At 45.7% G+C, this 13,859-nt stretch overlaps 2 protein-coding genes across 3 annotated transcripts in view; one reads left to right on the top strand and one right to left on the bottom strand.

The window, feature by feature from the left end:
• The window catches only part of DNAJC21 (DnaJ heat shock protein family (Hsp40) member C21), a 69,507-nt gene extending 60,123 nt beyond the window's left edge, over positions 1-9,384 (bottom strand). Inside the window, exons 1-2 of one of the 2 annotated variants that reach the window (XM_040338233.1) lie at positions 9,211-9,384; positions 2,701-2,794 (exon numbers count right to left, since the gene is read on the bottom strand). In XM_040338233.1, coding sequence (XP_040194167.1) covers positions 2,701-2,794; positions 9,211-9,307 — 191 coding nt within the window. In that variant the 5' untranslated portion in view covers positions 9,308-9,384. The remainder of the gene's footprint in view (positions 1-2,700; positions 2,795-9,210) is intronic. The other variant, XM_040338225.1, reaches the window with a different exon arrangement.
• A 239-nt stretch (positions 9,385-9,623) lies between these two features.
• RAD1 (RAD1 checkpoint DNA exonuclease) overlaps positions 9,624-13,859 on the top strand; it is a 20,051-nt gene continuing 15,815 nt past the window's right edge. The window contains exon 1 of the mRNA XM_040338248.1: positions 9,624-9,708. The gene's annotated coding sequence lies outside the window, so the exon portion shown is untranslated. The remainder of the gene's footprint in view (positions 9,709-13,859) is intronic.

The raw sequence follows: 13,859 nt of genomic DNA, 5'->3' as shown, positions 1-13,859 counted from the left end.
ACGTATGGTGTGAACGAGCCCTAAAAGGGCAAATTCATACAAACATGCAAATCACTCCTCCCACTCTGCACTATCAGATGTGCTAGTGGTCAGTGTGAAGCATGAATTGGTACATCACTCTGCTCTTTTTTTGTTTTTTTTCAATCTTATTTGAAGAAGTGTTAAAAACATGCACTTCATTCACTGCAATGTTGGGAGGTGCACTGTACTGCACTGCCTGACATTGCAGTGCGATTTAGGGCAGTTTGCGGCAATAACATTTGTTGCAGCGCTATGCTGGAATGCAGTGTGCATTACAAATACCAGACTGGTGACCCCACAACAGGGATAAAACTTTTCTGCGGAAGGGAGTTTAATAAGACACGTGGCCATTCATTAAAATTAAAAGAAAAGGGGTTTAGCTGCTTGCCGCCCGCCAAATGATGGCTGGACGGTGCAGCTCTTGTTCGGGGTGGGCGCCATATAACGTCCTTACCTTCCCAGACCACTAGGGGGTGCATGCTCCCGCTGCGTCACTGGGAACCCGATGCGCGTGCCCGGCGACCGCGATGCCTGCTAGGCACCCGTGATTGCCTAGTAACGGGGCAGGACCGTGGATCTGTGTGTGTAAACACACAGATCCACGTCCTGTCAGGTGAGAGGAGACCGATGGTGTGTTCCTTGTACAGAGGAACACCGATTGGTCTCCTCCCCTTGCGAGTCCCCTCCCCCTACAGTTAGAATCACTCCCTAGGACACATATTTAACCCCTTGATCGCCCCCTAGTGTTAACCCCTTCCCTGCCAGTCACATTTATACAGTTATCAGTGCATTTTTATAGCATGGATCGCTGTATAAATGTGAATGGTCCCAAAATAGTGTCAAAAGTGTCCGATACGTCCCGCTGCAATATCGCAGTCATGATAAAAATTGCAGATCGCTGCCATTACTACAAAAAAAAAAAATGCTATAAATCTATCCCCTATTTTGTAGACGCAAACCAATAAATAAACGCTTATTGCGATTGTTTTACCAAAAATATGTATAACAGCAATACATATCGGCCTAAACGGAGGAAAAAAATGGTTTAAAAAAAAAAAAAAAAGTGGATATTTATTATAGCAAAAAGTAAAAAATATTGTGTTTTTTTCAAAAATTGTCACTCTCCTTTTGTTTATAGCACAAGAAATAAAAACCACAGAGGTGATCAAATACCACCAATAGAAAGCTCTATTTGTGGGGAAAAAAAAAAATTCATTTGGGTAAAGTGTTGAACGACCGCACAATTGTCATTCAAAGCGCGACAGCGATGAAAGCTAAAAAATGGCTTGTGCAGGAAGGGGGTGAAAGTGCCCGGTATTGAGGTGGTTAACCTTAAAGGGGTTGCAAAGGTTTATTATTTTTTTTCTAAATAGGTTCCTTTAAGTTAGTGCATTGTTGGTTCACTTACCTTTTCCTTAGATTTCCCTTCTAAATGTTTTTTTTTTCCCTTTGTCTGAATTTCTCACTTTCTGCTCCTCCTCAGGAACAGGAAGTGAGAAATTCAGACAAAGAAAAAAAACATTTAGAAGGGAAATCGAAGGAAAAGGTAAGTGAACCAACAATGCACTAACTTAAAGGAACCTATTTAGAAAATGAAAAAAAAAACCTTTACAACCCCTTTAAACTATGTAGAGAGTTCTTTAATGCAAGAGCGGTAGGGATGTGGCATTCCCTTCCACAGGTGGTGGTCTCAGCCGGGGGGAACAAAAGTTTCAAAAAACTATTAGATAAGCACCTGAACGACCACAACATACAGGGATATACAATGTAATACTGATATATAAACACACACATAGGTGGGACTCGATGGACTTGTGTATTTTCAACCTCACTTACTATGTAACATAGGAAACAACCATTTCCTGGATGTCCCTGTGGTAAAACATGTCACTGCACAAAGTGTGAGTTGGCCCTAAATCGATGGGTTCAGCTCTGCTTTAAAAGTGGATGTAAACCCGAAGATGTTTTATTTATTTTTTTTGATGTCACAATGTACAGTATAAGATTTCCTATCATCTGTGCCCAGTCTTGCCACACAGAGTTAATCCAGCTCTGAGCAATCCTCTTTTATTGTTCAGTGAAATTAAACGGACTTACAGAGAAAAACCTTAGTCCGTTCCTCCCCCTTGCTGTGAGTGACATGTTATTTACATATCTCATGCACTAGCCTGGAGATAGGCATTATTTTTCAACTCCCACCCCCACTCCTTTTCTGAAGTCATGTGGTTACTTTTCTGGATTTTGACTGGATGTTAGTGATCATAGCAGAATATAGTGTTAGGAATACACAGGAAAGATGCATGTTGACAAGGGGAGTGTAGAGGTGGGCGAGCAGTCTACTAAAATCACGACTCCATCCACAGAGTTCCAGACAACAGACACACCCACAGAATCTGCAGTTTTTTTTCAGTTCTTATAACAGACAGAGAGGAGATATTTGACAGGTAAGGATACATGCAGGAGGCATCTATATCCTTATAGGTCAGCACTATGGCAGTAGTTTAGAAAGGATGAGAGCGGGTTTACATCCACTTTAAGCAAAAATCCCATTCTTTGCTGTGTCTGGTTCACATACATGTGCTGCAGTTTGGTGTACAAGGAAAACAAATGGGGCCAATTACAGGGACGGGAGTGGGGTGACTCCAGCCGTACAGGTGACATGCGGTCCTGATCACTCACCATGCTCTCTCCTGGGGGTCGCTGAGGACGTCATACGCTGCCTGGATCAATTTAAACTGCTCCGAAGCCTCCTCTGAATTGTCCAAGTTCTTATCTATAGCAAAAAAAAAAAAAAAAAAGGGGTACAGTCATGGAGTGCTTGTGAAAAAGGGGGAGGGGGAGATAGGAGAAGACAGGGAATTGGTAGAGACTGCAGAATGCATATGAGGAAGGAGGACTCGTCCATGGAAAAAGGAGGAAAGATTCCATGTTTGGGAATTTATCTACTGCAGTCCATGGAACGTTGTAGGTCACCTCACCACAGTACTGTGTGCTGAACTACACAACACATGCAAGAGAGGAGCTCTCATTAGCTATACATAGAATACTGTGTGTTCAGGTACCTGGCTGTGCCTGTGGAATGATCAGAAGAAATCGCCTCCTTTATTGTAGATCTTCCTGCTTCTCTGCCCCACTTTCTGGGCATTACTAGGGCAGATCTCAGCTGACAATGCCCCCTTGTTATATAGATCAGGTGTAATGAAGGAAGGTGTATATACAGTATCTCACAAAAGTGAGTACACCTCTCACATTTTTGTCAATATTTTATTATATCTTTTCATGTGAAAACACTGAAGAAATTACACTTTGCTACAATGTAAAGCAGTGAGTGTACAGCTTGTATAACAGTGTAAATTTACTGCCCCCCCCCCCCCCCCCAGTAAGGGAATCAGGAAGTGAAGCCTTGCAGCTTCACAGTCTGGATCTCTACTGCGTGTACGCGAGACGCACTGCGTGTCCTGACTCGTCCCTGCTGTCTTCTGGGACATGTGGATCTCCCAGAAGACAGTGGGGGGGGGGGCAGACATGGCGTAGATCGCCACAGATTCTGCCGCTACTATCGCCGCAAGTGGGTGAAAATAGCTGTATTAAACATGGTTTGCGCAAGTGTTATAGCGTCTACAAAATAGGGAATAGATTTATGTCATTTTTATTTTATTTTTTTTACTAGTAATGCTCGGCGATCTGCTATTTTTTTTTTTTTTTTATGTTTATTTATTCATAGCAGGAAACTGGTCCACATGGACCAAAACATGAACATCACAATGATTGCACCATCAAGAACATAAACACAGAGGAAGACAACATTTCGGGGACGTTATCTGTCACAGATAGGAAAGTAGGCATACCAGGGCAAATCCCTCCCCAACGCCCCACCTCCCCGTCCTCAGTAGCAGAACTCTCGTACAACTCTTGTCGAGAGTCCAGAGCTGATAAGGTGCGATATGGCGATAAGGAACAGTGGCCACAGTTCCCCATATTTAAGTGCCAGCAAATAGGAAGAAGAGAAGAAAGTAAAGTGCAGATGCCGCATAGAGGGCGGCTAGAGGACAGGAAAGAGTGGTATAGCGGAGAAGAGAAGAAAGAGGGGGGGGTATTGGGGGGGGAGTCACGAGCATGGGAGTCACGAGCACAGGCAGCAACCGGTCATTGGTGGTCTACTCCAGGAAGTCCCTCTGGTAGTCTGTCTCATGGGCCAAGCGGTAACAGTTTCCGACCGTCACTGTCTAAGGGTTACCTCTGAGGGCTTGGCCCTCCGCCGAGTATGTAAAAAAGTTCCATAACTTCCACGTCTGGGAGTATAGTTCGGTCCTGTCTTGTTTTGTCAGAATCAGGTCTTCCATTGTGTTAATGTCGTCCACCTTCCGTAGCCACATGGCTACTGTCGGTGGGTTTGGGGACCGCCAGCAAAGCGGTATACACGTCTTTGCTGCGTCCAGTAGGTGGCGAACAACCGACTTCACGTATATTCGCGCTGGGGTGTCGTTTGCGTGTAGGAGAAAATACGCCTGGTTATTCGGGACTGCACGATCCGAGAACATTTGCGTTATGCGCCCGATTTCCCCCAGTACGTCTGTAGGCGTGGGCAGGATCAGAATATATGGAACAGGGTGCCCCTGTCTGCCTGACACCTCCAACAGAGGTCCGACAGCATGGGGAACAGTCGGTGTAGTAGGTCCGGGGTCCTATACCATCTCGTCAGTAACTTAAAGTTAGTCTCCTGTGTTTTTGCACAGATCGAAGACCTGTGTGTAAATTTGAGTATATGTCGTTTCTGAGCGGACGTGAAGTGACATTCCAGATCCCTTTCCCATTTATCTAGGCTCGGAATCTGGTGGTCCTCTGGCGGTGTGATCAGAATTGTGTGCATCAGCGACAGGGCATGTGGCATCGGCTCCGACTCCATACACACCTCCTCCAAGGACGTAAGGGTACGTCCGGTTCCAGAGGGGGGTGCAAGCGTTCGCAAAAAATGGCTCAGCTGACAGGTTCTCATAAAATCCAGCCCATACTGGCCCGATGGGTCCATTGGTTCGGCCGCAGTTCTCCATCGACCAGCGTCGACAAAATGTGAGGCCTGGAACAGACCCGAGTCCCGTAGTGCGCAGAATTTGGCATCTGTAAGGCCTGGTGTAAAAGATGGGTTGCCCATAATCGGGCGCAAGGGAGAGGCATCGGACGACAGGCGGAACCACGATAGCAGCCTTGTGCAGACCGCAATGGTGTTACCAATTAGGGGGTGATTATTCACGTCTTTTGGTCTCATGGCTTGGCACAAAGGGGCGGTCCGTAACAATACGTCGCATTGCGCCTGTTCTATCTGTGGCCACAGCTTAGTCTGTCCATGGCGGCACCAGTCCACTAATCGATTTAACTGCGCCGCATAGTAGTACATACGCACATTGGGTGCAGCGACACCACAGTTTTTAGGTAAGGAGAGGATCGATCTACGGAGTCTAGGGCGTTTGCCCGCCCACAGGAATGTCCCGAACATAGATTGGACCCGCCCGAAATAAGCAGCCGGGATACGTATGGGGAGGGCCTGCAGAAGGTATGTGAATTTGGGTAACACGGTCATCTTAAAAGGATCACTAAAGGAATTTTTTTTTTTAGCTAAATAGCTTCCTTTACCTTACTGCAGTACTGGTTTCATGTCCTCATTGCTCGTTTTTGCTTTGATGTTGCTGTAAAACTGCTCTGATTTCCACACTTCCTGGTTGTCTGTTTCCTTATAACCATCATACTGGGAGCTTTTCATGGTGGTCTAAGCTGTCATTACTGTGTGTCTAAAACTTAACAGAACCAATCAGATTAATTTTAAAAACAAAACACTGCCCTGGATTTGTTTGTTTTTGTTCTGTGGGTCTCTTTACTTCACATAAACATGAAACCAGTTTAAAAACGAAAGTGAAACTACAGGCACATTATATGATTGAATTTAATCTATTTTTAAAAGGAATCAGTTAACTTTTATGTCTCTATACCCTGTAAACAGTCATTTCAGCAAAAAAAAAAATTTGCTTTAGTGATCCTTTAAGGATACTACATCTCCCGAACCACGAGTGAAGGCCCGTGGTCCACTGATCCAGCAGTTTCTGAACCGCTTGAAGCAATGGAGGGAAGTTGAGCTTGAAGATGTCAGAAATTTTGGGCGGTATACGAGTCCCCAAGTACGTTAGGGCCGTATCCGTCCACTTCAGATTAAAGCTTCGCTTAAGGCAGGGGTCTCAAACTGGTGGCCCTCCAGCAGTTAAGGAAATACAAGTCCCATCATGCCTCTGCCTGAGGGAGTCATGCTTGTAACTCTCAGCCTTGCAATGCCTCATGGGACTTGTAGTTTCTCAACAGCTGTAGGGCCGCCAGTTTGAGACCCCTGGTTTAAGGGCATGCAATCGTGACGGGGGGATCCCCACACCCATTGCTTCGGATTTGGTCAAATACATTTTCAGGTTGGAAAGTTTACCGTATGAATCAAATTCCCGCATAAGATTCGGCAAAGAGGTCGATGGGTTTGTCAGGGAGAACATCATGTCGTCAGCGTAGGCCAAGACTTTGTGTTGACTGTTACCTATAGTTACCCCCGTGATGTCGGGATTCAGTCTGACATGGCGCAGGAAAGGCTCAAGAGTCAAGGCGAAGAGCAAGGATGATAGTGGGCATCCCTGCCTGGTCCCGTTGGAAATCGGGAATGGGGCCGACGTCGTACCATTCGCCCTCACCCTGGCCGACGGGCCCGTGTAAGCTGCTGTTATCCAGCCCATCATCTTCCGTCCAAGTCCTATATGTCTGAGAGTTGTAAACATAAATCGCCAGTCCACTCGGTCGAACGCCTTCTCGGCGTCCGTCCCGACAAAGACTGAGGGCGTCTTGGTAGCACTGGTGACATGTAGGAGATTTAGTACTTTGGTCGTGTTATCTCTAGCCTCCCTGGTCGGCACAAAACCCACCTGGTCGAGATGCATCAGGTCCGGGAGGTGTCTTTGGATTCGTGTGGCAATGATCTTTGTGAACAGTTTAATATCCAAATTTAGCAGTGATATGGGGCGGTAACTACCGCATTGACCCGGGTCCTTCCCCTCCTTGTGTACCACCGCTATCTGAGCCTGTAAGGTGGAGGGGTGAAAGTTCCCTCCTGTGCCTAGAGTATTAAACAGGTGTAGCAGTCGATCACCCAAGGATGGGAACAGGGTCCTGTAATAAGGGGCAGTGAGACCGTCTGGGCCCGGGGCCTTACCAGGTTTGGTGGATTTCAGGGCCGCCTGGATTTCGGTCAAAGTGATTGGTTCGTCCGCGATCTGCTATTTTTAATCGGGACTGCGACATTGCAGCAGACACATTTTTGGGACCACTGACATTAAAGGGGTTGCAAAGGTAAAAAAAATCCCTAAATAGCTTCCTTTACCTTAGTGCAGTCCTCCTTCACTTACCTCATCCTTCCATTTTGCTTTTAAATGTCCTTATTTCTTCTGAGAAATCCTCACTTCCTGTTCTTCTGTCTCTAACTCCACACAGTAATGCGAGGCTTTCTTCCTGGTGTGGAGAAAGCCTCTTGAGGGGGGAGGGGGCAAGCAGGAGTGTCAGGACGCCCACTAACACAGAGCTCCTTTCTCTATCTGCAGTGGATGGCGTGCTGACACTTCTGCTCGCCCCCTCAAGAGGCTTTCTCCACACCATAGAGAAAGCCTTGCATTACTGTGTGTAGTTACAGACAGAAGAACAGGAAGTGAGGATTTCTCAGAAGAAATAAGGACATTTAAAAGCAAAATGGAAGGATGAGGTAAGTGAAGGAGGACTGCACTAAGGTAAAGGAAGCCATTTAGGGCCTTTTTTTTTTACCTTTACAACCCCTTTAAAGTGGAGCTTCACCCAAAAAATAAATGTTTAACATTAGATTGAGGCTATTTATGGGGAGCAGAAACTGTATTTTTTTTTAAATCAATGCCGTACTTACCGTTTTCGAGATAGATGTTCTCCCGCCGCTTCCGGGTATGGGCTGCGGGACTGGGCGTTCCTATTTGATTGACAGCCTTCCGACCGTCGCATACAGCGCGTCACGAATTGCCGAAAGTAGCCGAACGTCGGTGCGCAGGCTCCGTATAGAGCCGCACCAACGTTCGGCTTCTTTCGGCAACTGGTGACGCGCTGTATGCGACGGTCGGAAGGCTGTCAATCAAATAGGAACGCCCAGTCCTGAAGACCATACCCGGAAGCGGCGGGAGAACATCTATCTCGAAAACGGTAAGTACGGCATTGATTTTAAAAAAAAAATACCCATTTCTGCTCCCCTTAATTAGCCTAAATCTAATGTTAAAAAAAAAAATTCGCTTTAATAGCGTGATTGGTGCTATAAAAATGCACCGATTACTGTATAAATGTTACTGGTAGGGAAATGGTTAACACTTAGTAGGAACAGCGATCCGTCTCTCCTGACAGAACAGGGATTTGTGCGTTTACATACACACATCCCCGTCCTGGCTCCCCTGATCGTGCACGGCCGCCCGCATCGTGTCCCCGCCATACACCGGCCGCGCGCACACCTGCTAAAGCTGTTTAAAGAGCAAACGTACAGCTACAGCAATTTGCGGGATTGTGCCGACCTGACGCTGTGTAATGATGGCGGCTTGTCGGCAATTGGTTGACCATCACCTTCAAGACACCAGTGGGAAAAAAAACAGAGGTACTTCCTGTATGGGAGGGGTTATATAGGGGGAACTTCCTGTCCATTGGTTGTCAGTGTCCATTCACCTATAGGTTGTGTATAATAACCCAGATAGTCATTATTATGGTCTGCTCTGTGTACTGGGATGTACAATAAAGAAATATTTTATTTATATAATGCAGTACTGGCGTGTGTGTGTGTATATATATAAAAATGAGATAGAGATGATATATTATAGATATAATGCTGTACTGGTGTGTGTGTGTGTGTATATGTATATATATATATATATATATATATGAGATAGAGATGATATAGATATAATGCAGTAGTGGTATATGTATATAGTTGGGGTGTTGTGCTGACATTTCCTGTACACAGTTCCTTGTTATGAAGACAGAGGATGAATATGACAGGCTGCTAGTTCAGAAGAAGGTCAGTAATGTCATGTCCCCCCCTCCCCCTTAGTACACTTGGTATAACCCCTCCCCTCCCCCACTACTACAGATGTGTTAGTCCCAGCCTCTCACCCGGGTGCCATTTCAGCGCCAGCTTCCGGTAGGCCTTCTTCAGGTCATCGTCCGTACAGTCCCTCCTCACCCCGAGCTCCTCGTAGTGACACCGCATCCTTCCCCCTTCACCGACCGGCTAACCCCACTCCACACACGTGTATCCCCCTGACCCGGAACAGGAAACCACCACCAGCAGTACTCCCCCCTCCCCCTCTGTTACCCAGACAACCGCACAGCTATTCCCCCCCTCTCCTCAGACCAATTGGGTGTCAGTGACGTCTTGGAGTCAGGTTCAAGACGACCGCGTCTGTGTGTGGTTATTGTCTCCAGTATGGACGCCATGTTTGCTGAGGTTTTTCCTATTTTTGTCATTCAACGATGACTACAGAAACATGGCGGCTACGCCAACTTACAGTAAAGAAATGCAGACGTGTTTTATTAGAAGTTGTCAGTCTCTTGTAAAACACAGTAGAGGGACTCATGGTTCGGGCTGCATGGCGGGTGTAAGTGGATGAGGTATGTGGAGAGGATGGTGATGTGTAGGGTGGGTGTAGAATGTACATATTGGGGGCACTCAGCATCTCTGCCCATGGTTGGGGTAACCTTCTAATATAAAGGCCCTTCACCAATCTACAGACAGACTTCCCTCCATGCATGACACTGTATTCACGGTTGCGACTAGTTCCCATCCTCCAGATTAACCTGGTCAATTCTGAGGATGGGAACTAGCCTGTTCACTGTGAACAGGCTAGTTCCCATCCCACAGAATAACCTTTTTGCCCCCTAGTGGTCAGGTTATGTATAAGGATGGGAACTAGCCAGTTCACAATGAAGGAGCTAGTTCCCATCCTGCAGATTCACCGGGTCAATTCTGAGGATGGGAACTAGCCTGCTCACTGTGAACACGCTAGTTCCCATCCCACAGAATAACCTTTTTGCCCCCTAGTGGTCAGGTCATTTAGAGGGATGGGAACTAGACGGTTCACTATGAAGGAGCTAGTTCCTATCCTGCTAAATTACCTTTCTTCATTTTTACCATACAGGTCATATAGAGGGATGGGAACTAGACGGCTCACTATGAAGGAGCTAGTTCCTATCCTGCTAAATTACCTTTCTTCATTATTACCATACAGGTCATTTAGAGAGATGGGAACTAGACGGCTCACTATGAAGGAGCTAGTTCCTATCCTGCTAAATGACCTTTCTTCATTTTTACCATACAGGTCATTTAGAGGGATGGGAACTAGACTGTTCACTATGAGGGAGCTAGTTCCTATCCTGCTAAATGACCTTTCTTCATTATTACCATTCAGGTCATTTAGAGGGATGGGAACTAGACAGTTCACTGTGAGGGAGCTAGTTCCCATCCTGCAGATTCACCGGGTCAATTCTGAGGATGGGAACTAGCCTGCTCACTGTGAACACGCTAGTTCCCATCCCACAGAATAACCTTTTTGCCCCCTAGTGGTCAGGTCATATAGAGGGATGGGAACTAGACGGCTCACTATGAGGGAGCTAGTTCCTATCCTGCTAAATGACCTTTCTTCATTATTACCATACAGGTCATTTAGAGGGATGGGAACTAGACGGTTCACTATGAAGGAGCTAGTTCCTATCCTGCTAAATGACCTTTCTTCATTATTACCATACAGGTCATTTAGAGGGATGGGAACTAGACGGTTCACTATGAAGGAGCTAGTTCCTATCCTGCTAAATGACCTTTCTTCATTATTACCATACAGGTCATTTAGAGGGATGGGAACTAGACAGTTCACTATGAGGGAGCTAGTTCCTATCCTGCTAAATGACCTTTCTTCATTATTACCATACAGGTCATTTAGAGGGATGGGAACTAGACGGTTCACTATGAAGGAGCTAGTTCCTATCCTGCTAAATGACCTTTCTTCATTATTACCATACAGGTCATTTAGAGGGATGGGAACTAGACGGTTCACTATGAAGGAGCTAGTTCCTATCCTGCTAAATGACCTTTCTTCATTATTACCATACAGGTCATTTAGAGGGATGGGAACTAGACAGTTCACTATGAGGGAGCTAGTTCCTATCCTGCTAAATGACCTTTCTTCATTATTACCATACAGGTCATTTAGAGGGATGGGAACTAGACGGTTCACTATGAAGGAGCTAGTTCCTATCCTGCTAAATTACCTTTCTTCATTATTACCATACAGGTCATTTAGAGGGATGGGAACTAGACGGTTCACTATGAAGGAGCTAGTTCCTATCCTGCTAAATTACCTTTCTTCATTATTACCATACAGGTCATATAGAGGGATGGGAACTAGATGGTTCACTATGAAGGAGCTAGTTCCTATCCTGCTAAATGACCTTTCTTCATTATTACCATACAGGTCATTTAGAGAGATGGGAACTAGACGGTTCACTATGAAGGAGCTAGTTCCCATCCTGCTAAATGACCTTTCTTCATTATTACCATACAGGTCATTTAGAGGGATGGGAACTAGACGGTTCACTATGAAGGAGCTAGTTCCTATCCTGCTAAATGACCTTTCTTCATTTTTACCATACAGGTCATATAGAGGGATGGGAACTAGACGGCTCACTATGAAGGAGCTAGTTCCTATCCTGCTAAATGACCTTTCTTCATTTTTACCATACAGGTCATTTAGAGGGATGGGAACTAGACTGTTCACTATGAGGGAGCTAGTTCCTATCCTGCTAAATGATCTTTCTTCATTATTACCATACAGGTCATTTAGAGGGATGGGAACTAGACGGTTCACTATGAAGGAGCTAGTTCCCATCCCACTAAATGACATTTCTTCATTATTACCATTCAGGTCATTTAGAGGGATGGGAACTAGACAGTTCACTGTGAGGGAGCTAGTTCCCATCCTGCAGATTCACCGGGTCAATTCTGAGGATGGGAACTAGCCTGCTCACTGTGAACAGGCTAGTTCCCATCCCACAGAATAACCTTTTTGCCCCCTAGTGGTCAGGTCATATAGAGGGATGGGAACTAGACAGTTCACTATGAGGGAGCTAGTTCCTATCCTGCTAAATGACCTTTCTTCATTATTACCATACAGGTCATTTAGAGGGATGGGAACTAGACAGTTCACTATGAGGGAGCTAGTTCCTATCCTGCTAAATGACCTTTCTTCATTATTACCATACAGGTCATTTAGAGGGATGGGAACTAGACGGTTCACTATGAAGGAGCTAGTTCCTATCCTGCTAAATGACCTTTCTTCATTATTACCATACAGGTCATATGGAGGGATGGGAACTAGATGGTTCACTATGAAGGAGCTAGTTCCTATCCTGCTAAATGACCTTTCTTCATTATTACCATACATGTCATTTAGAGAGATGGGAACTAGACGGTTCACTATGAAGGAGCTAGTTCCCATCCTGCTAAATGACCTTTCTTCATTATTACCATACAGGTCATTTAGAGGGATGGGAACTAGACGGTTCACTATGAAGGAGCTAGTTCCTATCCTGCTAAATGACCTTTCTTCATTATTACCATACAGGTCATTTAGAGGGATGGGAACTAGACGGTTCACTATGAAGGAGCTAGTTCCTATCCTGCTAAATGACCTTTCTTCATTATTACCATACAGGTCATTTAGAGGGATGGGAACTAGACGGTTCACTATGAAGGAGCTAGTTCCCATCCCACTAAATGACCTTTCTTCATTATTACCATACAGGTCATTTAGAGGGATGGGAACTAGACGGTTCACTATGAAGGAGCTAGTTCTTTTTTGATATATATTTACCTTTGATGACTAATAATCGGATTTTTTTTTTTTTTTTCCCGTACATACCGACTTTCACCGCCGCTTCCGGGTATGTCTTCTGCGGGACTGGGCATTCCTATCTGATTGACAGGCTTCCAACCGTCGCATATTGCGCGTCACGAGTTGCCGAAAGAAGCCGAACGTCGATGCGCAGGTGCCGTATAGAGCCGCACCGACGTTCGGCTTCTCTCGACTTGTGACGCGCTGTATGCGACGGTCGGAAGCCTGTCAATCAGATAGGAATGCCCAGTCCGGAAGAAGACATACCCGGAAGCGGCGGTGAAAGTCGGTATGTACGGGGGGGAAAAAAAACAAAAACTGCCGATTGTCATTAGGACAACTCGGCTGAATGTAATGTTAAAAATGTATTTTTGGGTGAACTCCCGCTTTAAGTATTTGGATTATTAGCATATGGGAAAGTTAAAGCGGAGGTTCACCCAAAAATCAACTTTCTACCATTAGATCCAGCATACTTCTGACATCTGCAGTATGCTGTTTTTTTTTTTTGTACTTATCGTTTTATCAGCCTATGTTATCCGGCTCTGAGCGGGGATTCCTTCCGGGTATAGGCGTTCCTAAGCCCAGCGGAGTTGATTGACGGGCTGCTAAAGCGTGTCACGCCTTCCGAGGGGGTTTACGGCGCCTGAGCAGTCAGCTCTACACGGCAGGCGCCGTATATCGCCGTAAACACCCGAGTGTCACTTCGGGTATTTTCGGAAGGCGTGACGCGCTTTAGCAGCCCGTCAATCAACTCCGCTTGGCTTAGGAACGCCTATACCCGGAAGGAATCCCCGCTCAGAGCCGGATAACAACGGCTGATAAAACGATAAGTACAAAAAAAAACAGCATACTGCAGATGTCAGCCGTATGCTGGAT

This window comes from Rana temporaria, chromosome 1, assembly GCF_905171775.1.
Source record: "Rana temporaria chromosome 1, aRanTem1.1, whole genome shotgun sequence".
Lineage (NCBI taxonomy): Eukaryota > Metazoa > Chordata > Amphibia > Anura > Ranidae > Rana > Rana temporaria.
Note: the sequence above shows the minus strand (reverse complement) of the source record. Positions and strands in the feature narration are given on the sequence as shown.